Source organism: Eleutherodactylus coqui, chromosome 1 (assembly GCF_035609145.1).
Source record: "Eleutherodactylus coqui strain aEleCoq1 chromosome 1, aEleCoq1.hap1, whole genome shotgun sequence".
In the NCBI taxonomy this organism is placed as follows: domain Eukaryota; kingdom Metazoa; phylum Chordata; class Amphibia; order Anura; family Eleutherodactylidae; genus Eleutherodactylus; species Eleutherodactylus coqui.
Genome location: NC_089837.1, coordinates 397,382,324 through 397,397,228, shown reverse-complemented (window position 1 = coordinate 397,397,228; position 14,905 = coordinate 397,382,324). Strand labels below are relative to the sequence as shown.

At 50.2% G+C, this 14,905-nt stretch overlaps 1 protein-coding gene across 2 annotated transcripts in view; it reads left to right on the top strand.

Moving 5' to 3' along the window:
* Window positions 1-1,019: 1,019 nt before the first annotated feature.
* Window positions 1,020-14,905, top strand: part of POGLUT2 (protein O-glucosyltransferase 2) — a 56,171-nt gene continuing 42,285 nt past the window's right edge. The window contains exons 1-4 of one of the 2 annotated variants that reach the window (XM_066580050.1): window positions 1,020-1,366; window positions 8,112-8,317; window positions 11,827-12,032; window positions 12,600-12,677. In XM_066580050.1, coding sequence (XP_066436147.1) covers window positions 1,191-1,366; window positions 8,112-8,317; window positions 11,827-12,032; window positions 12,600-12,677 — 666 coding nt within the window. In that variant the 5' untranslated portion in view covers window positions 1,020-1,190. Of the gene's footprint in view, window positions 1,367-8,111; window positions 8,318-11,826; window positions 12,033-12,599; window positions 12,678-14,905 lie in introns of those variants that run through there. The other variant, XM_066580057.1, reaches the window with a different exon arrangement.

Genomic DNA, 14,905 nt, shown 5'->3' with positions numbered 1-14,905 from the left:
CTGAAGTACCGCAAGAATCTGCATACAGCCCAGCACTGGTGTGTCATGCACTGCGCATGCGTGCCGGCTGAGATGCTCGCACCGGAGAGGTGAGTATTGGGTCTCTGTGTGCCATGAGGTCTGATTCCGCTGCGGTATTTCGCAGTCTCAATCCGATCTGGCCGTGGGCATGAGTGGGCATGAGTCCTAAAAAAAAATCACAGCATGTCCTGTTTTGGTCTGTGTTCCTGGGTTAAAATTGCCCATGAAAGTCTATGGGAGCATAAAAAAAAGCAGCAAACACAGATGTTGGGGTGCGCAGTGTGGTTACATCAGGGGGTCACAGGAGCAGATAGCAGCGCGGTGATGGGACCCCCAATGGAAACAAACGGAAGCGTTCTCTTGTATTGTGAACGGATGCCACTTCAGTGTCAGTATTACAAGGTTTCTGCTACATTTGGGGTACAGAATGGCGTAGTGACTACATGGCTCTACACTCCAAAGATAAATGGGCACAAACAGAAACCTTGTGAACGGACACTAAAGTGGCGTCCGTTCACATTACAGGAGAACACTTCCGTTTGTTTCCATTTGGGGGCTCCGAAATCCGCCGCCGATACGCAGCTGAATGCCAGTCCTGTACCAACGCTGCCGTTTTTGACAAGGTAAGGGCTCCTACCCGCTTGCGTCTTTTGTTTATGTGATTGTCAATGGGACTTTCTAATGTTAAAAACGCATCACACAAAAGTTACAAAACACCAACTTGCGGTGGTTTTTTTAAGATTAGAAAGTCCAATTGCAAACGCGTTAAAAAACTGCAGCGATATCGCAGCTTTAAAAAAACGTAAGTGTGTGGCAGCCCTTATGCTGCAGACCGGCAGGATCATGTGAAGCAGCCAGATTAGGCCTTGTGGTCTTTCTGCTCATGTGAAAACTGGGTGACACGTGGATGTACAAAACGCACATACAGAGCTAACGCATGCAGCAGCCGCTGTGAAGCCAGTCCGTTTTTATGGACCGATATTGCATCGGCGGGTGTGAATGCGTCCTGCAGACACAGAACTCCCACATGCGGGCACAGGCTGGCACACACCAGGAGGGGCGGGAGCTGAGCAATGTCTGGGACTTCTCCATGATGGCCCAGTGACAGCGCCTGTGCAGACTGTCCCCGGCCGCACACAGTAGTTCCTGCTCTCCTGGCAGCGGTGTCCATGTTCTGGCAGCTCCTGGCAGTAGCCGCTATAGCTGCAGCCCCCCGGTGCTGCACGGAGAGCCCCCCGGCTGTGAGTGCGGGGCTCAGCGTGGTATGGGGTCCCGGGCTGCGGGGACAGGCTGCGCTTCCTGCCCGCTACTTCTACATCCAGGCTGCGGACACACAAGGGAACAAGTAAGTACACCGCTGTGCCGGAGAGCCGGCTACGGCTGCTGGTGGTGACCATGGCAACCAGAAGTGTCACCCACCCCAGCACTGGGCACTAGGAACACTGCTGGTGGTGACCATGGCAACCAGAAGTGTCACCCACCCCAGCGCTGGGCACTAGAAACATGTCCACTGAGTGTGAGCTGCTCCATCACATTATACTGCAGCCTACCTGAAGCCATACAGATAGCTCATCCACAGGGCAGCTGGCACTTACGTCTGACTATGGGGCAGCACTGGCGGTTACATCTGACTATGGGGCAGCGCTGGCAGTTACGGCTGACTATGGGGTAAAAACTCTGGCGGTTGTGACTGACTATGCGGCAGTGCTGGCGGTTACGGCTGACTGTGGGGCAGCGCTGGCGGTTACGGCTGACTGTGGGGCAGCGCTGGCGGTTACGGCTGACTGTGGGGCAGCGCTGGCGGTTACGGCTGACTGTGGGGCAGCGCTGGCGGTTACGGCTGACTGTGGGGCAGCGCTGGCGGTTACGGCTGACTGTGGGGCAGCGCTGGCGGTTACGGCTGACTGTGGGGCAGCGCTGGCGGTTACGGCTGACTGTGGGGCAGCGCTGGCGGTTACGGCTGACTGTGGGGCAGCGCTGGCGGTTACGGCTGACTGTGGGGCAGCGCTGGCGGTTACGGCTGACTGTGGGGCAGCGCTGGCGGTTACGGCTGACTGTGGGGCAGCGCTGGCGGTTACGGCTGACTGTAGGACAGTGCTGGCGGTTACCTCTGACTGTGGGGCGGCGCTTGCGGATACATCTGACTGTGGGGCAGCGCTGACGGTTACAGCTCACTGTAGGACAGCGCTGGCACTTACGTTTGACTGTGGGTCAGCGCTGGCGGTTACGTCTGACTGTGGGGCAGCGCTGGCAGTTACGTCTGACTGTGGGGCAGCGCTGGCAGTTACGTCTGACTGTGGGGCAGCGCTGGCAGTTACGTCTGACTGTGGGGCAGCGCTGGCAGTTACGTCTGACTGTGGGGCAGCGCTGGCAGTTACGTCTGACTGTGGGGCAGCGCTGGCAGTTACGTCTGACTGTGGGGCAGCGCTGGCAGTTACGTCTGACTGTGGGGCAGCGCTGGCAGTTACGTCTGACTGTGGGGCAGCGCTGGCAGTTACGTCTGACTGTGGGGCAGCGCTGGCAGTTACGTCTGACTGTGGGGCAGCGCTGGCAGTTACGTCTGACTGTGGGGCAGCGCTGGCAGTTACGTCTGACTGTGGGGCAGCGCTGGCAGTTACGTCTGACTGTGGGGCAGCGCTGGCAGTTACGGCTGACTGTGGGGCAGCGCTGGCAGTTACGTCTGACTGTGGGGCAGCGCTGGCAGTTACGGCTGACTGTGGGGCAGCGCTGGCAGTTACGGCTGACTGTGGGGCAGCGCTGGCAGTTACGGCTGACTGTGGGACAGTGCTGGCGGTTACCTCTGACTGTGGGCCAGCGCTGGCGGATACATCTGACTGTGGGGCAGCGCTGACGGTTACAGCTCACTGTAGGACAGCGCTGGCACTTACGTTTGACTGTGGGTCAGCGCTGGCGGTTATGTCTGACTATGGGGCAGCGTTGGCTGTTACGGCTGACTATGGGGGAAAGAAAGCTCTGGCGGTTACGGCTGACTATGGGGCAGCGCTGGCGGTTACAGCTGACTATGGGGCAGCGCTGGTGGTTACGTCTGATTGTGGGGCAGCGCTGGCGGTTACGTCTGACTGTGGGGCAGCGCTGGCGGTTACGTCTGACTGTGGGGCAGCGCTGGCGGTTACGTCTGACTGTGGGGCAGCGCTGGCGGTTACAGCTGTCCTACGGTTACATGTCCACTGAGTGTGAGCTGCTCCATCACATTATACCGCTGTGCCGGAGAGCTAGCTACGACTGCTGGTGGTGACCATGGCAACCAGAGGTGTCACCCACCCCAGCAATAGGCACGAGGAACACTGCTGGTGGTGACCATAGCAACCAGAAGTGTCACCCACCCCAGCACTGGGCACTAGAAACATGTCCACAGAGTGTGAGCTGCTCCATCACATTATACTGAAGCCTACCTGAAGCCATACAGATAGCTCATCCACAGGGCAGCTGGCACTTACGTCTGACTATGGGGCAACGCTGGCGGTTACATCTGAATGTGGGGTAGCACTGGCAGTTACGTCTGACTATGGGGCTGCGCTGGCAGTTAAGGCTGACTATGGGGGAATGCTCTGGCGGTTATAGCTGACTATGGGGCAGTGCTGGGGGTTACAGCTGAATGTGGGGCAGCACTGGCGGTTACGTCTGACTATAGGGCAGCGCTGGCAGTTATGGCTGACTATGGGGGAAAGATCTGGCGGTTGTGGCTGACTGTGGGGCAGCGCTGGTGGTTATGGCTGACTATGGGGCAGTGCTGGCCGTTACGGCTTACTGTGGGACAGCGCTGGCGGTTACGTCTGACTGTGGTGCAGTGCTGCCAGTTACCTCAGACTGTGGGGCAGCGCTGGCAGTTACTTCTGACTGTGGGGCAGCGCTGTCAGTTACCTCTGACTGTGGGGCAGCGCTGGCAGTTATGTCTGACTGTGGGGCGGCGCTGGCTGTTACAGCTGACTATGGGGCAGTGCTGGTGTTTACGTCTGATTGTGGGGCAGCGCTGGTGGTTACGTCTGATTGTGGGGCAGCGCTGGCAGTTATGTCTGACTGTCGTGCAGCGCTGGCGGTTACAGCTGACTGTGGGGCAGCGCTGGCGGTTACAGCTGACTGTGGGGCAGCGCTGGCGGTTACAGCTGACTGTGGGGCAGCGCTGGCGGTTACAGCTGACTGTGGGGCAGCGCTGGCGGTTACAGCTGACTGTGGGGCAGCGCTGGCGGTTACAGCTGACTGGGGCAGTGCTGGCGGTTACAGCTGTCTGTGGGGCAGTGCTGGCGGTTACAGCTGTCTGTGGGGCAGTGCTGGCGGTTACAGCTGACTGTGGGCCAGCGCTGGCGGTTACAGCTGACTATGGGGCAGCGCTGGCGGTTACAGCTGACTGTGGGGCAGCGCTGGCGGTTACAGCTGACTGTGGGGCAGCGCTGGCGGTTACAGCTGTCTGTGGGGCAGCGCTGATGGTTACAGCTGTCTGTGGGGCAGCGCTGATGGTTACAGCTGTCTGTGGGGCAGCGCTGACGGTTATAGCGGACTGTGGGCCAGCGCTGGCGGTTACAGCTGACTGTGGGGCAGCGCTGGTGGTTACAGCTGACTGTGGGGCAGCGCTGGTGGTTACAGCTGACTGTGGGGCAGCGCTGGTGGTTACAGCTGACTGTGGGGCAGCGCTGGTGGTTACAGCTGACTGTGGGGCAGCGCTGGTGGTTACAGCTGACTGTGGGGCAGCGCTGGTGGTTACAGCTGACTGTGGGGCAGCGCTGGTGGTTACAGCTGACTGTGGGGCAGCGCTGGTGGTTACAGCTGACTGTGGGGCAGCGCTGGTGGTTACAGCTGACTGTGGGGCAGTGCTGGTGGTTACATATGACTGTGGGGCAGCACTGGCGGTTACAGCTGTCTGTGGGGCAGCGCTGACGGTTACAGCTGTCTGTGGGGCAGCGCTGGCAGTTATAGCTGACTGTGGGCCAGCGCTGGCAGTTACAACTGACTATGGGGCAGCGCTGGCGGTTATAGCTGACTGTGGGGCAGCGCTGGTGGTTACAGCTGACTTTGGGCAGCGCTGGTGGTTACAGCTGACTGTGGGGCAGCGCTGGTGGTTACAGCTGACTGTGGGGCAGCGCTGGTGGTTACAGCTGACTGTGGAGCAGCGCTGGTGGTTACAGCTGACTGTGGAGCAGCGCTGGCGGTTATAGCTGACTGTGGGGCAGCGCTGGCGGTTACAGCTGTCTGTGGGGCAGCGCTGACGGTTATAGCTGACTGTGGGCCAGCGCTGGTGGTTACAGCTGACTGTGGGGCAGCGCTGGCGGTTATAGCTGACTGTGGGGCAGTGCTGGTGGTTACAGCTGACTGTGGGGCAGCGCTGGTGGTTACAGCTGACTGTGGGGCAGCGCTGGTGGTTACAGCTGACTGTGGGGCAGCGCTGGTGGTTACAGCTGACTGTGGGGCAGCGCTGTACAACTTACGCTTAGGCTGGGTTCACATCAGCGTTCTTTTATCCGTTATTAAAGGGTATTCTGAGAACCCCAAACATTGGTGGCCGTGGGGCACAGAGCATGTAGTAAAATAAAAACGTACACACCCGCCTCCTGCTGCTTCCCTGGCGTCGCTGGGCACCACTCCGGTCTTCTGTTTACAATGACATGGGTTGTTTACCCACGCCACCACTGTAGCCAATGGGAGGCCGAAAGGGACGTCATCGATGATGTCCCGTAAACCTGCCTCAGCTTCTAGGTCCTGGTTTAGGGGACATCACCAGGCCTTTGGGTCACACCTGTCAGATGGCGTGGCAGCGGACCTCCAAACTAGTGGCCCGGTGAGTTTATCACTTTTATATAGTTGTGGGCTATGTAAAGGTAATAACTTGGAAAACCCCTTTAACAGATCTGTGAGACCAAATGCCCTTAAGTGAAATGCCTGAAAATGCTTCTCACAGACACAAGGACCTGTAACGGTGCTGCCCCCTGTTAGACCTGCTTGTGTTAATTGGACGATCAGATGATCCTCTCTACTGATGGTCTGCTGAGGGCATCCTGAGCCCGGTCACCCTGTGTGCCCTCATCCACTGGTCAATATGACCAACCAGTTTCTTGCATTCTAATAATGCGCCTAACTGAAGCTCTGTTAACTGGGAGAAATCTCTTCTATGACATTGTAGAGGCGTCTAGTGGTCAACAAGCTCTACACAAGCGGAAAGGGAGGTCCACTATACACACGGGGCCTCCGAGAGCCTTTTTATAGGCCAAGGGGGGAACCAATTTTACGCCGCCTGTACACGAACGGATTTGCATCGCGGAATCTGCAGTGGGTGTCCGCACTGCAGATCAGCAGCAAATCCCCTTTGTAACATGCCATGGTAAAGTGCTTCTTCCTGCACACGAGTGGAAATCAATTGCGATTTTTGTGAGGATTCAACACAGACGGCTTCCATTGAATTCAATGAAAGCCGTCTGACCCGCGACCCTTCCGCAATTGACATTGTGGATAGGTCATGGGTACCCGAGTCATCGCTTAGCGGCGGCGTGGGAAAAATAAGCATTTGAAAAAAAAAATCTGTATTAGACAGATCCACTAAATGGAATGCAAACTGTCTGTGTCCGATGGACTACAATCTAAAAAAACGGATACGTGATAACTCACACCCTCCGCAGTTAGGCCTCATGCGCACAAGCAGATTTGAACTGGGGAATTCGTATCGGCACCCTCGCGGGAGATCCGCTGTTCGCCCATAGGAAAATATGGAACGTTCTCAGCTCCTCGCACATATGCGGATTTGATTTGTGGATTCCGCGAGCAGAAAATAAATCGCAGCATTTAGCACAGACTCCAGGACGGCCTCCGTTGATGTCTATTGAAGCGTTCAATCCGCAAAGCGACTGAAAATCGCATTAAATCAATAGGTTTTACTCACTGCATATTACATGTGTAAAAACTTTGTGGCATATTTACACCCATGTAAATGAGCCCTAAATCCGTAGTAGAACTCTCAGCTCGAGCCTCGGACTTACGTTAAGGATTCGCATGCAGATCCTGCCCCACAGGGAATGTCTGTGTGTGGCAACGTGGAAACTACACCAAGAATTGACATGTCAACTCTTATTTTCTGTAACACAAATTTCATAATATGCGCTCGTAAAAACCCATTCCGTATGAACTTTGGCGCGGATTTCCATAGGATTCAATTAAATGGTGAAATGCATTCTGTTGTGGCTTGTGGGACAAAACACACTGGAGTCAGATCGGAAAATACTCCCTGTGAACAGGGCATTTAAATGGACCTTCAGTTACGATTGCAGCCGTGTCTTCCGCCAGAAGATAGTGTCGTTGAGAGCCGTGAAAGCAGCCAATTCACTCTACCCACTTTGTCTTCCAACATCACTTTTAAACGTTTGGTGGGTGACACGGCCAACAGGGGTGCCGCAGAAATCCGGGAATATGATTGAGGTATCAGAGCATTTACTTACTTATATACTCATGGTAGAGCCACATCCACACGTTGGGGGCCAGCAGATAGAACGGACTGCAGATCTGCCTCCTCTTCTGAAATGGATTTCCATTACCTCTTATTTCTAATAAAAAGAAAAAGGTTTGGTACTGTGTTAGCCAGTAGAGCAAAATGTGATTGTTCCCAGCAAGAGAAACGACGTAATCTTGTAGATATGATACCTTTTAATGGCGAACAAAAATGCATGATGTTATAGCGAGCTTTCAAACCTACCTGAGGTCCTTCCTCGGGCTTGATCTGAACAAGTATGTGTGTGCGTGTATATATATATATATATATATATGTGTGTGTGTGTGTGTTTATTTCTTCAGATCTATTCCATTCTGCCTGAGGAAGAACCCTAAGTAGGTTGGAAAGCTGGCTATAACATCATGTATTTTTGCTAGCCAAACAAGATTACTTGGTTTCTCTTACGGAGAACAACCTCTTTTCCTATAACCGCACATCTGGCCGTGGCGGTAAATGACGGCTTCTGATTTCCTCTGCATCATCAGATACTATGCAATGAGTTTCGTCTTGGTAAAGCTGTGACTAATGTACTTGACTGTAATAAGCGGTGCAGGTATACAATGTTACACGCTTTCTAATGGAGTTGCCTTCTTTTCTTCAGTTTCACGTCTACTCCTCAGAGGGACCAGTTTCAAGTCCACATCACCACTCCGGGGGAGCAGTATACCAGAGTCGGGACTCAGTTACTTGACAGAAAAGATGGCTCCTTCCTTGTAAGATACAGACTGTATGCCAGCTACAGGAGCCTTCAGATTGAGGTTAAAGTTAATGGCAGACATGTTGCAAAATCTCCTTATTTCCTTTCAGGTATTTTTTGTTCTGTATGATATGAGTAAGTTTGTGGGCCAGATTTAAGAAAATCTGGTGCAAAGTAGAAGTCACTAAGTATACCCTTTCAGTCTGGAGATTTTTAGGGGTTGTATCCGGTTAGAAAAAAGGGCCTTTTTCCAGAAGTAATTCCGTGTCATTGCCTAGCAATAACACGGGTAAAGCAGGCATTTAAAAAGAAAACAAAAATGAAAACCGTACTGTGCACATCTGGACCATCCGCAATACAGAGAAAGACAGGTACCTGCGGACGCCAGCCGTGCACAGGGTTAGATTCCGCTGCAGGCTTCCGTATGCAGAATCTGACCTGTTCGTGTGTAGCTGGCCCGAGGCCGCCTGTACGTGGTAGAGCTGGCTTCCGCATGTGGGAGCCCGTAGTGGAATGCAGCTCTCACTCGGGCCGGTGTCTGCGTGCCTTCTGTAGTATTGATCTGTACTGCGGATGGTCCGGACGGCTCGCCGTCAAGACATGCACAGTATAAATTTTTTTAAATGTTTATTTTTCCCATGCCGTTGCTGGGGGTTGATGTGGGTCCCACGACCTTTCTGCAATGTCAATTGCAGTAGGGCTGTGGGTCAAACTGCTTCAATTGAGTTCAATGGAAGCCGTCCAAAGGGAATCCATGCAAAAATAGAGCAGCTGACTAACGTGCAGGAAACCAGCTTTCATACTGTCCACTTCCCCAGCACAAGGGACTAGCTGTATTTCACCGGAGTTGCTTCCCAGCATTAGGACACATTTACACCAGTCTAGTTTTCTTGTTTAGCTCCATCCTCTGAACCAAACAAGGAAAATCCAGCATATGCAAGACCCAAATGGCATTGAACAGACCCCATTGACTATAACGAGATCCGCCTTGCTTACAGTATTCTGACTGGCACTTTCAGGATGAAACAGCACAGAATACTGCACTTTTTCTGTTGAGACTTATTATTCCAGATCTGCACTGAGCCTCTGTTGCAGCTGTGTACCCAGCCTTAGATTTCTGCAAGGTCATTGTATTTTAAGGGTCTTTTTGCCCTTTTTTCAACTGAATTTGCCCTTTGATGACCGCCACTTGGGATCCCTGTCCATCAGCTAATCATCTGGCCTGCTATCAAGTACAGCAGACCAGACGTCGCCATCAGTGGACAGGGGAGGAAGTGACAGCTCGGGCTTCACTCCCATTGTAATCAGTAGGAGCTCCGCACTACTATTCCATTTCCTGCCTAGGAAAGGATGTCAGTACCGATGTTTTCATTGATTTAAATAGGAAGAAAGCCGCCTCCACCACTTCCTCCCCTGTCCTCTAATGACAACATCCGTTCACATACGCTGAAATAGAGGCCATGCAATATTTGGCCGTCATCGAAAAATGACGGCCAAATATTGGTAAGATAGGTAGGGTAGCTTCCAGAAGTAAAAAAATAGTAAATGTATTACATCATCCAATCAAATTCCCCTTTTAAATTCTCTATCCAACAATGCTTTCTAGTGCCAGGGATTTAGCAGGTAGGGTTGATCTCCAATTTGTGTACCTTGTAATGAACAATATAAAGGACAGCCCACCTAAATTGCAATATGGTCAAGAAGTTGAGTGCACGGTGGATTCTGCTATCCACAGACGCCCAATTTATGAGAAATAAAAATTACCAGCTCTTATTTAATGATAAATATGAGATATAAAAAAAAATTGCATACCTGACGATATAAAGCGTGAATAAGAAAGGGCAACAGTGGCCTCTGCAGGCCAAGAGAAGGTACTACATAATGTTTACTGCTAACTACTCTAGTGTCCTCTATGTGAGCAAAATATAAAGGAAACAGGGAGTAAAGCCCTTACACACGGAACAATTATCATTCAAGAAATCATTCAACACATAAAATAATCATATGAACGGGCGCACAAACGTTTGATTTGTGCGCCTGTTCACCAAATATTTCACTAACAACATAGCATATATCGTCCGGCTGTGAAAACGGCCGTCTGATATGCGCTCGTGTGAAAGAAGCCTAAGGCTCATGTCCATGAGGATGGGAAGGAAGGGGGCGGGGGGGAATGCGCATGTGGGTGCCTGCAGTAGAAACCGACGGTGCCTGCGAATGGCAACACTGCGTCTGAACTGCACAGTACAGTTTTTTTTTTACATTTCTGCGTTGACTTCAATGGAAGCCTTCCACACGGAATCTGCACTAAAATGGATTATGCTACGATAAGTTTTCCGCATACGGAATTTAGAAAACAAATTTGCATGTGTAAATTGCAGTGCGGACGCACTATGGGTGGCTTGAACTGCAGATATTCCGCACAGATTCTGCTAATTAAATCCACCCTTGGACATTGAGCCTTAGAAAAATACTTTTACTTTTAAAGCAGGAGACACGTGCAACAAAATTGTGGTTTAGGGTCTGTTTAGACCTGCCAAATGTCTCTTTTGAATGAGCGAACGATATCAGAGATCGCTGGGGCAGCGTTGGCTCGTTCAAATGACACATCGTTCAGTCATTCACATTAACTGTACAAGTGAATGAGAAGTACTGAATGATCAGTATTTAAAGCGAACAATTAGTGAACGAACCAGCGGTGATTTTTTATAACTGCATAAAAAGAACGCTGAGCGAAAAGCGAATGATTTATCGTTTGTCGTAATGTGAAAGAAGCCTAAGGGCGGTTTCAGACGACTGTATATCGGCTGGGTTTTCACGCAACGATTTACGGTGTCCCTCTGTGCAGGGGGAGGAGGCTGGAAGAGCCGGGAGCAGTGCACTGAGCTCCCACCCCCTCTCCACCCCCTGCCACTATTTGCAATGGGAGGGGCGGAGCTATTTACTGGAACTTAGCTCTGCCCCATCCCACCCCCTTCCCATTGCAAATAGTGCTGAGGGGTGGAGAGGGGGCGGGAGCTCAGTGCACTGCTCCCGACTCTTCCAGCCTCCTCCCCATGCACAGAGGGACACTGTATATCGACTGGGCGTGAAAACCCAGCCAATATACGGTCGTCTGAATAAGCTCTAAATCAAATGGTTATCAAGCATATTTTGGCATTTACAATAATATGAATAATGTGTGACAGTGCTTGTGCGTATCGTAACATTTTCATCAGGAAGCGAGTGGGTGTTGTAGGTAATTCTGCTTTTGTGCTTGCTTATATGGTGTAAATACTAATTCATTATACAGATTTAAAGTCATTTTTCAAACTTATATTTATAGGCCATTAGATTTGATTGGTGGGTTTCTGACTCCTAGGATGCCAGTGAATAAGCTAAATGAATGGGACTAAGCTGCAGTCCCAGGCACAGCCACAACTATATGTATGGCACTGTATCAGCATAAACAATGATGGTGCCGTGCCCTCCTCATTTTGCTGACTGGCAGGGCTCCCGGTAATTAGAACCCCACTTAATATTAATGCCTGTTCTAAGTTTAAACTAAAAGTATTAATCCTTGAACACCATTTTATGTTCTTCACTTTGTGTTGCACTTTATGTTTCACATATTAAATTTCAGGTCCAATATACAGTGAGGAGTGTTACTGCCCTGAACCGCACGGCGACATCTGGGTAAGACAGATGTCATGTAATGATTCCATTCCACAAATTGATAATGACCTCAAGAATTTTCCAGTGGTTGATCCTGACAAGATTGCCACAGAAATCCCAGAAAGATTTGGTGATCGCCAGAGCTTGTGTCACTACACCATCCAGAACAATAAGGTATGATGTGCGCAGTTATGGATGCGATGCATTATTAGGTTACTTTATTTTACCAAATTCTGCAGATCCTAATCTGAATGAGCATTTCTGGGATGCACTGAAAAAACGAATTCCAATCCATGGAGGCCCCACATCCCAACTTACAGGACTTAAAGGATCTCCTGCAGAAGTCTTATGGAGTACACAATTCAATGGGTCAGAAGTGTTTTGGAGGCATGAGGGGGACCTGCACAATATTAGGCTTAATGTTGTGGCTAATTGGTGTATACGGTGTATTTTAGCAACAGTCATCTAGCCATCACAATTTGGCCCCTGTAATAGTCGCTGAGATCTTTTACACTTGATGTTTTTTCCTATTTCCAACTTTTAGAACAGACTGCTCACTTGCTGCAGAAGTATAGATCCCCATAACAGGTACAGGCATTGTCTAATGAAAGTTATGTCTTGTACACCAAAAAGTTTAAGTAGAGAGCTGCCTGACTTAATTATATAATGACTGAATTGTATTTCTCTAAAAGCCCTTCCACTTTAGTGTTCTGATATCAGCTTTCCTTTTGATTTTTCTAGATTTATATAAAAACATACGGGGAACATGTTGGCTTCAGGATTTTTATGGATTCACTGCTTCTGTCCTTAACAAGTAAAGTAAGTAACTCCAGTAAACCTTGATTGTGTTATTAATCTGTTAATGAAAGGTCGGTGTTAATCAGGGGTAGTAATGTCTTCATATAATTAATATGTTCTTACAGAGTACACAACTTTACAGCTGTTTGGATCAATCAAGATTAGATTGGCAGGGATCAGACTCCTGGCCACCTTGGCAATTAGCTGTCTGAAGGCACTTGGTGCTTCATTGATACATTGGGTAGTATCTGTGCCTGGTGCTGGTGCTTAGGTTTGAGCTGCAATACCACACATAGCCAGTAGTTGATCTATTGCATTATGTCTGGTAATCAGTAATGGTTATGTGGAGTGCTACAGCCCCTACAGTTAGCTGGGGTGCCAGGAGTCAGACCCCCGAATGATCTGATATTGATGGCCTATCCGCTGAATAGGTCATCATTATTATAGTTCAGAGAAAGCCTCTTTAATAATTGTATGTTAGGGAAGTGCTCAGCATCCAGTCTCCTAATATTTTGGATGGACTCTACCAGGCACAACGTTTTTTGGTGTGAGGGCCATATTGTCATGTTGTTTTACCGTAAGGGGCCACAATAAAATTTGTTACTTAAAGCACTAAAAGTATTATTTCATAGAACTACCGGTATGTTTTTTCCATCATAATATCTTTCCCCTACAGAACCATGTACCCCCAATAATACAATACCCCCACAGAGCCATGTCTCCTCAATCATAATCTCCCCCCCCCCACAGAACTATGTTTCCCCCATGATAGAACTGCCTGTAGACCCATTGCTCCAACCTTACAATTCCCTCCTCAGCCACGTCTTTCTTCCATATCACAACTTCCTCCCCATAACACATCTATCTTCACTTTTTCCCTACCGCCTGTTTACCAAGCTCTCTATGTCAATGGGCGCTTTACTTGAAGGAAAGTGCTCATTGGTTCATACAGGGTCCTGTCACACCTGTAAGCATGACAAAAAGCTGCACTAACTAATGAGCGCTTCCCTTGACAGCCAAGAAAAGGGCTGATTGCAGCTCTGCCATGGCCAACCCCAAAGACCTTCGAAAATGCAGCTGATCCCACAGACAGGGGATCAATTGTGTTTCTCTCTAGCAGGACGGGGGCCGCAATTTGTGTTGTAGGCCATGGGTTGTGCACCCCTGGTCCAGAACTCTTCACAACTCCAAGGGAGAGGACAACAGGTGCATGTTACATATGTATTCTGATAGATTTATGTGCTAGGTTGTCAATATTTACAATGTATAATAGATTGGGTTAGAGTCAGGCTAGATCAGCACCATATTCAATGCTTACGTTTGGTTACACAGTTCCAGAAGTTCTTGCTGAACGTCTATCTGTATGCACTTTTATATTTTTGGAATTAGAGAAAAAAGATTTTTTCATATACAATTCTGTTACTTTTCGGTGCATTTGAGGCTGAATGTAGATAAAGAGCTGGTGTCTGACGAAAATCTTAAAAGGGTTGTCCCGCGGCAACAAGTGGGTCTATACACTTCTGTATGGCCATAATAATGCACTTTGTAATATACATTGTGCATTAATTATGAGCCATACAGAAGTTATAAAAAGTTTTTTACTTACCTGCTCCGTTGCTGGCGTCCTCGTTCCCATGGAGCCGACTAATTTTCGCCCTCCGATGGCCAAATTAGCCGCGCTTGCGCAGTCCGGGTCTTCTGCAGTCTTCTATGGAGCCGCTCGTGCAGAATGCAGGCTCCGTGTAGCTCCGCCCCGTCACGTGCCGATTCCAGCCAATCAGGAGGCTGGAATCGGCAATGGACCGCACAGAAGAGCTGCGGTCCACGGAGACAGAGGATCCCGGCGGCCATCTTCAGCGGTAAGTATTGAAGTCACCGGAGCGCGGGGATTAAGGTAAGCGCTCCGGTAAGCTTTCTTTACCTCCCTGCATCGGGGTTGTCTCGCGCCGACCGGGGGGGGGGGGTTGAAAAAAAACAAAACCCGTTTCGGCGCGGGACAACCCCTTTAAGCTACTGCTTCTTCCAAAATTTATATTGGAGACTCAAAAGGCTTCTACAGTCCATTCTTTAGGTCCTTTTCAACACGGACGAGCTGTGGTGACAGTGGTACTGTTTAAATCTGCACCATTGTCAAGCAAAAGCACAGCAACAGAAACTATTTGTCACGGCTCGCCAACCGTAGTACGCGAATGGGGATTGGGACTGGGATGACATCATGGCGCCAGCCCTGCCCAATGTGATCCTGATGT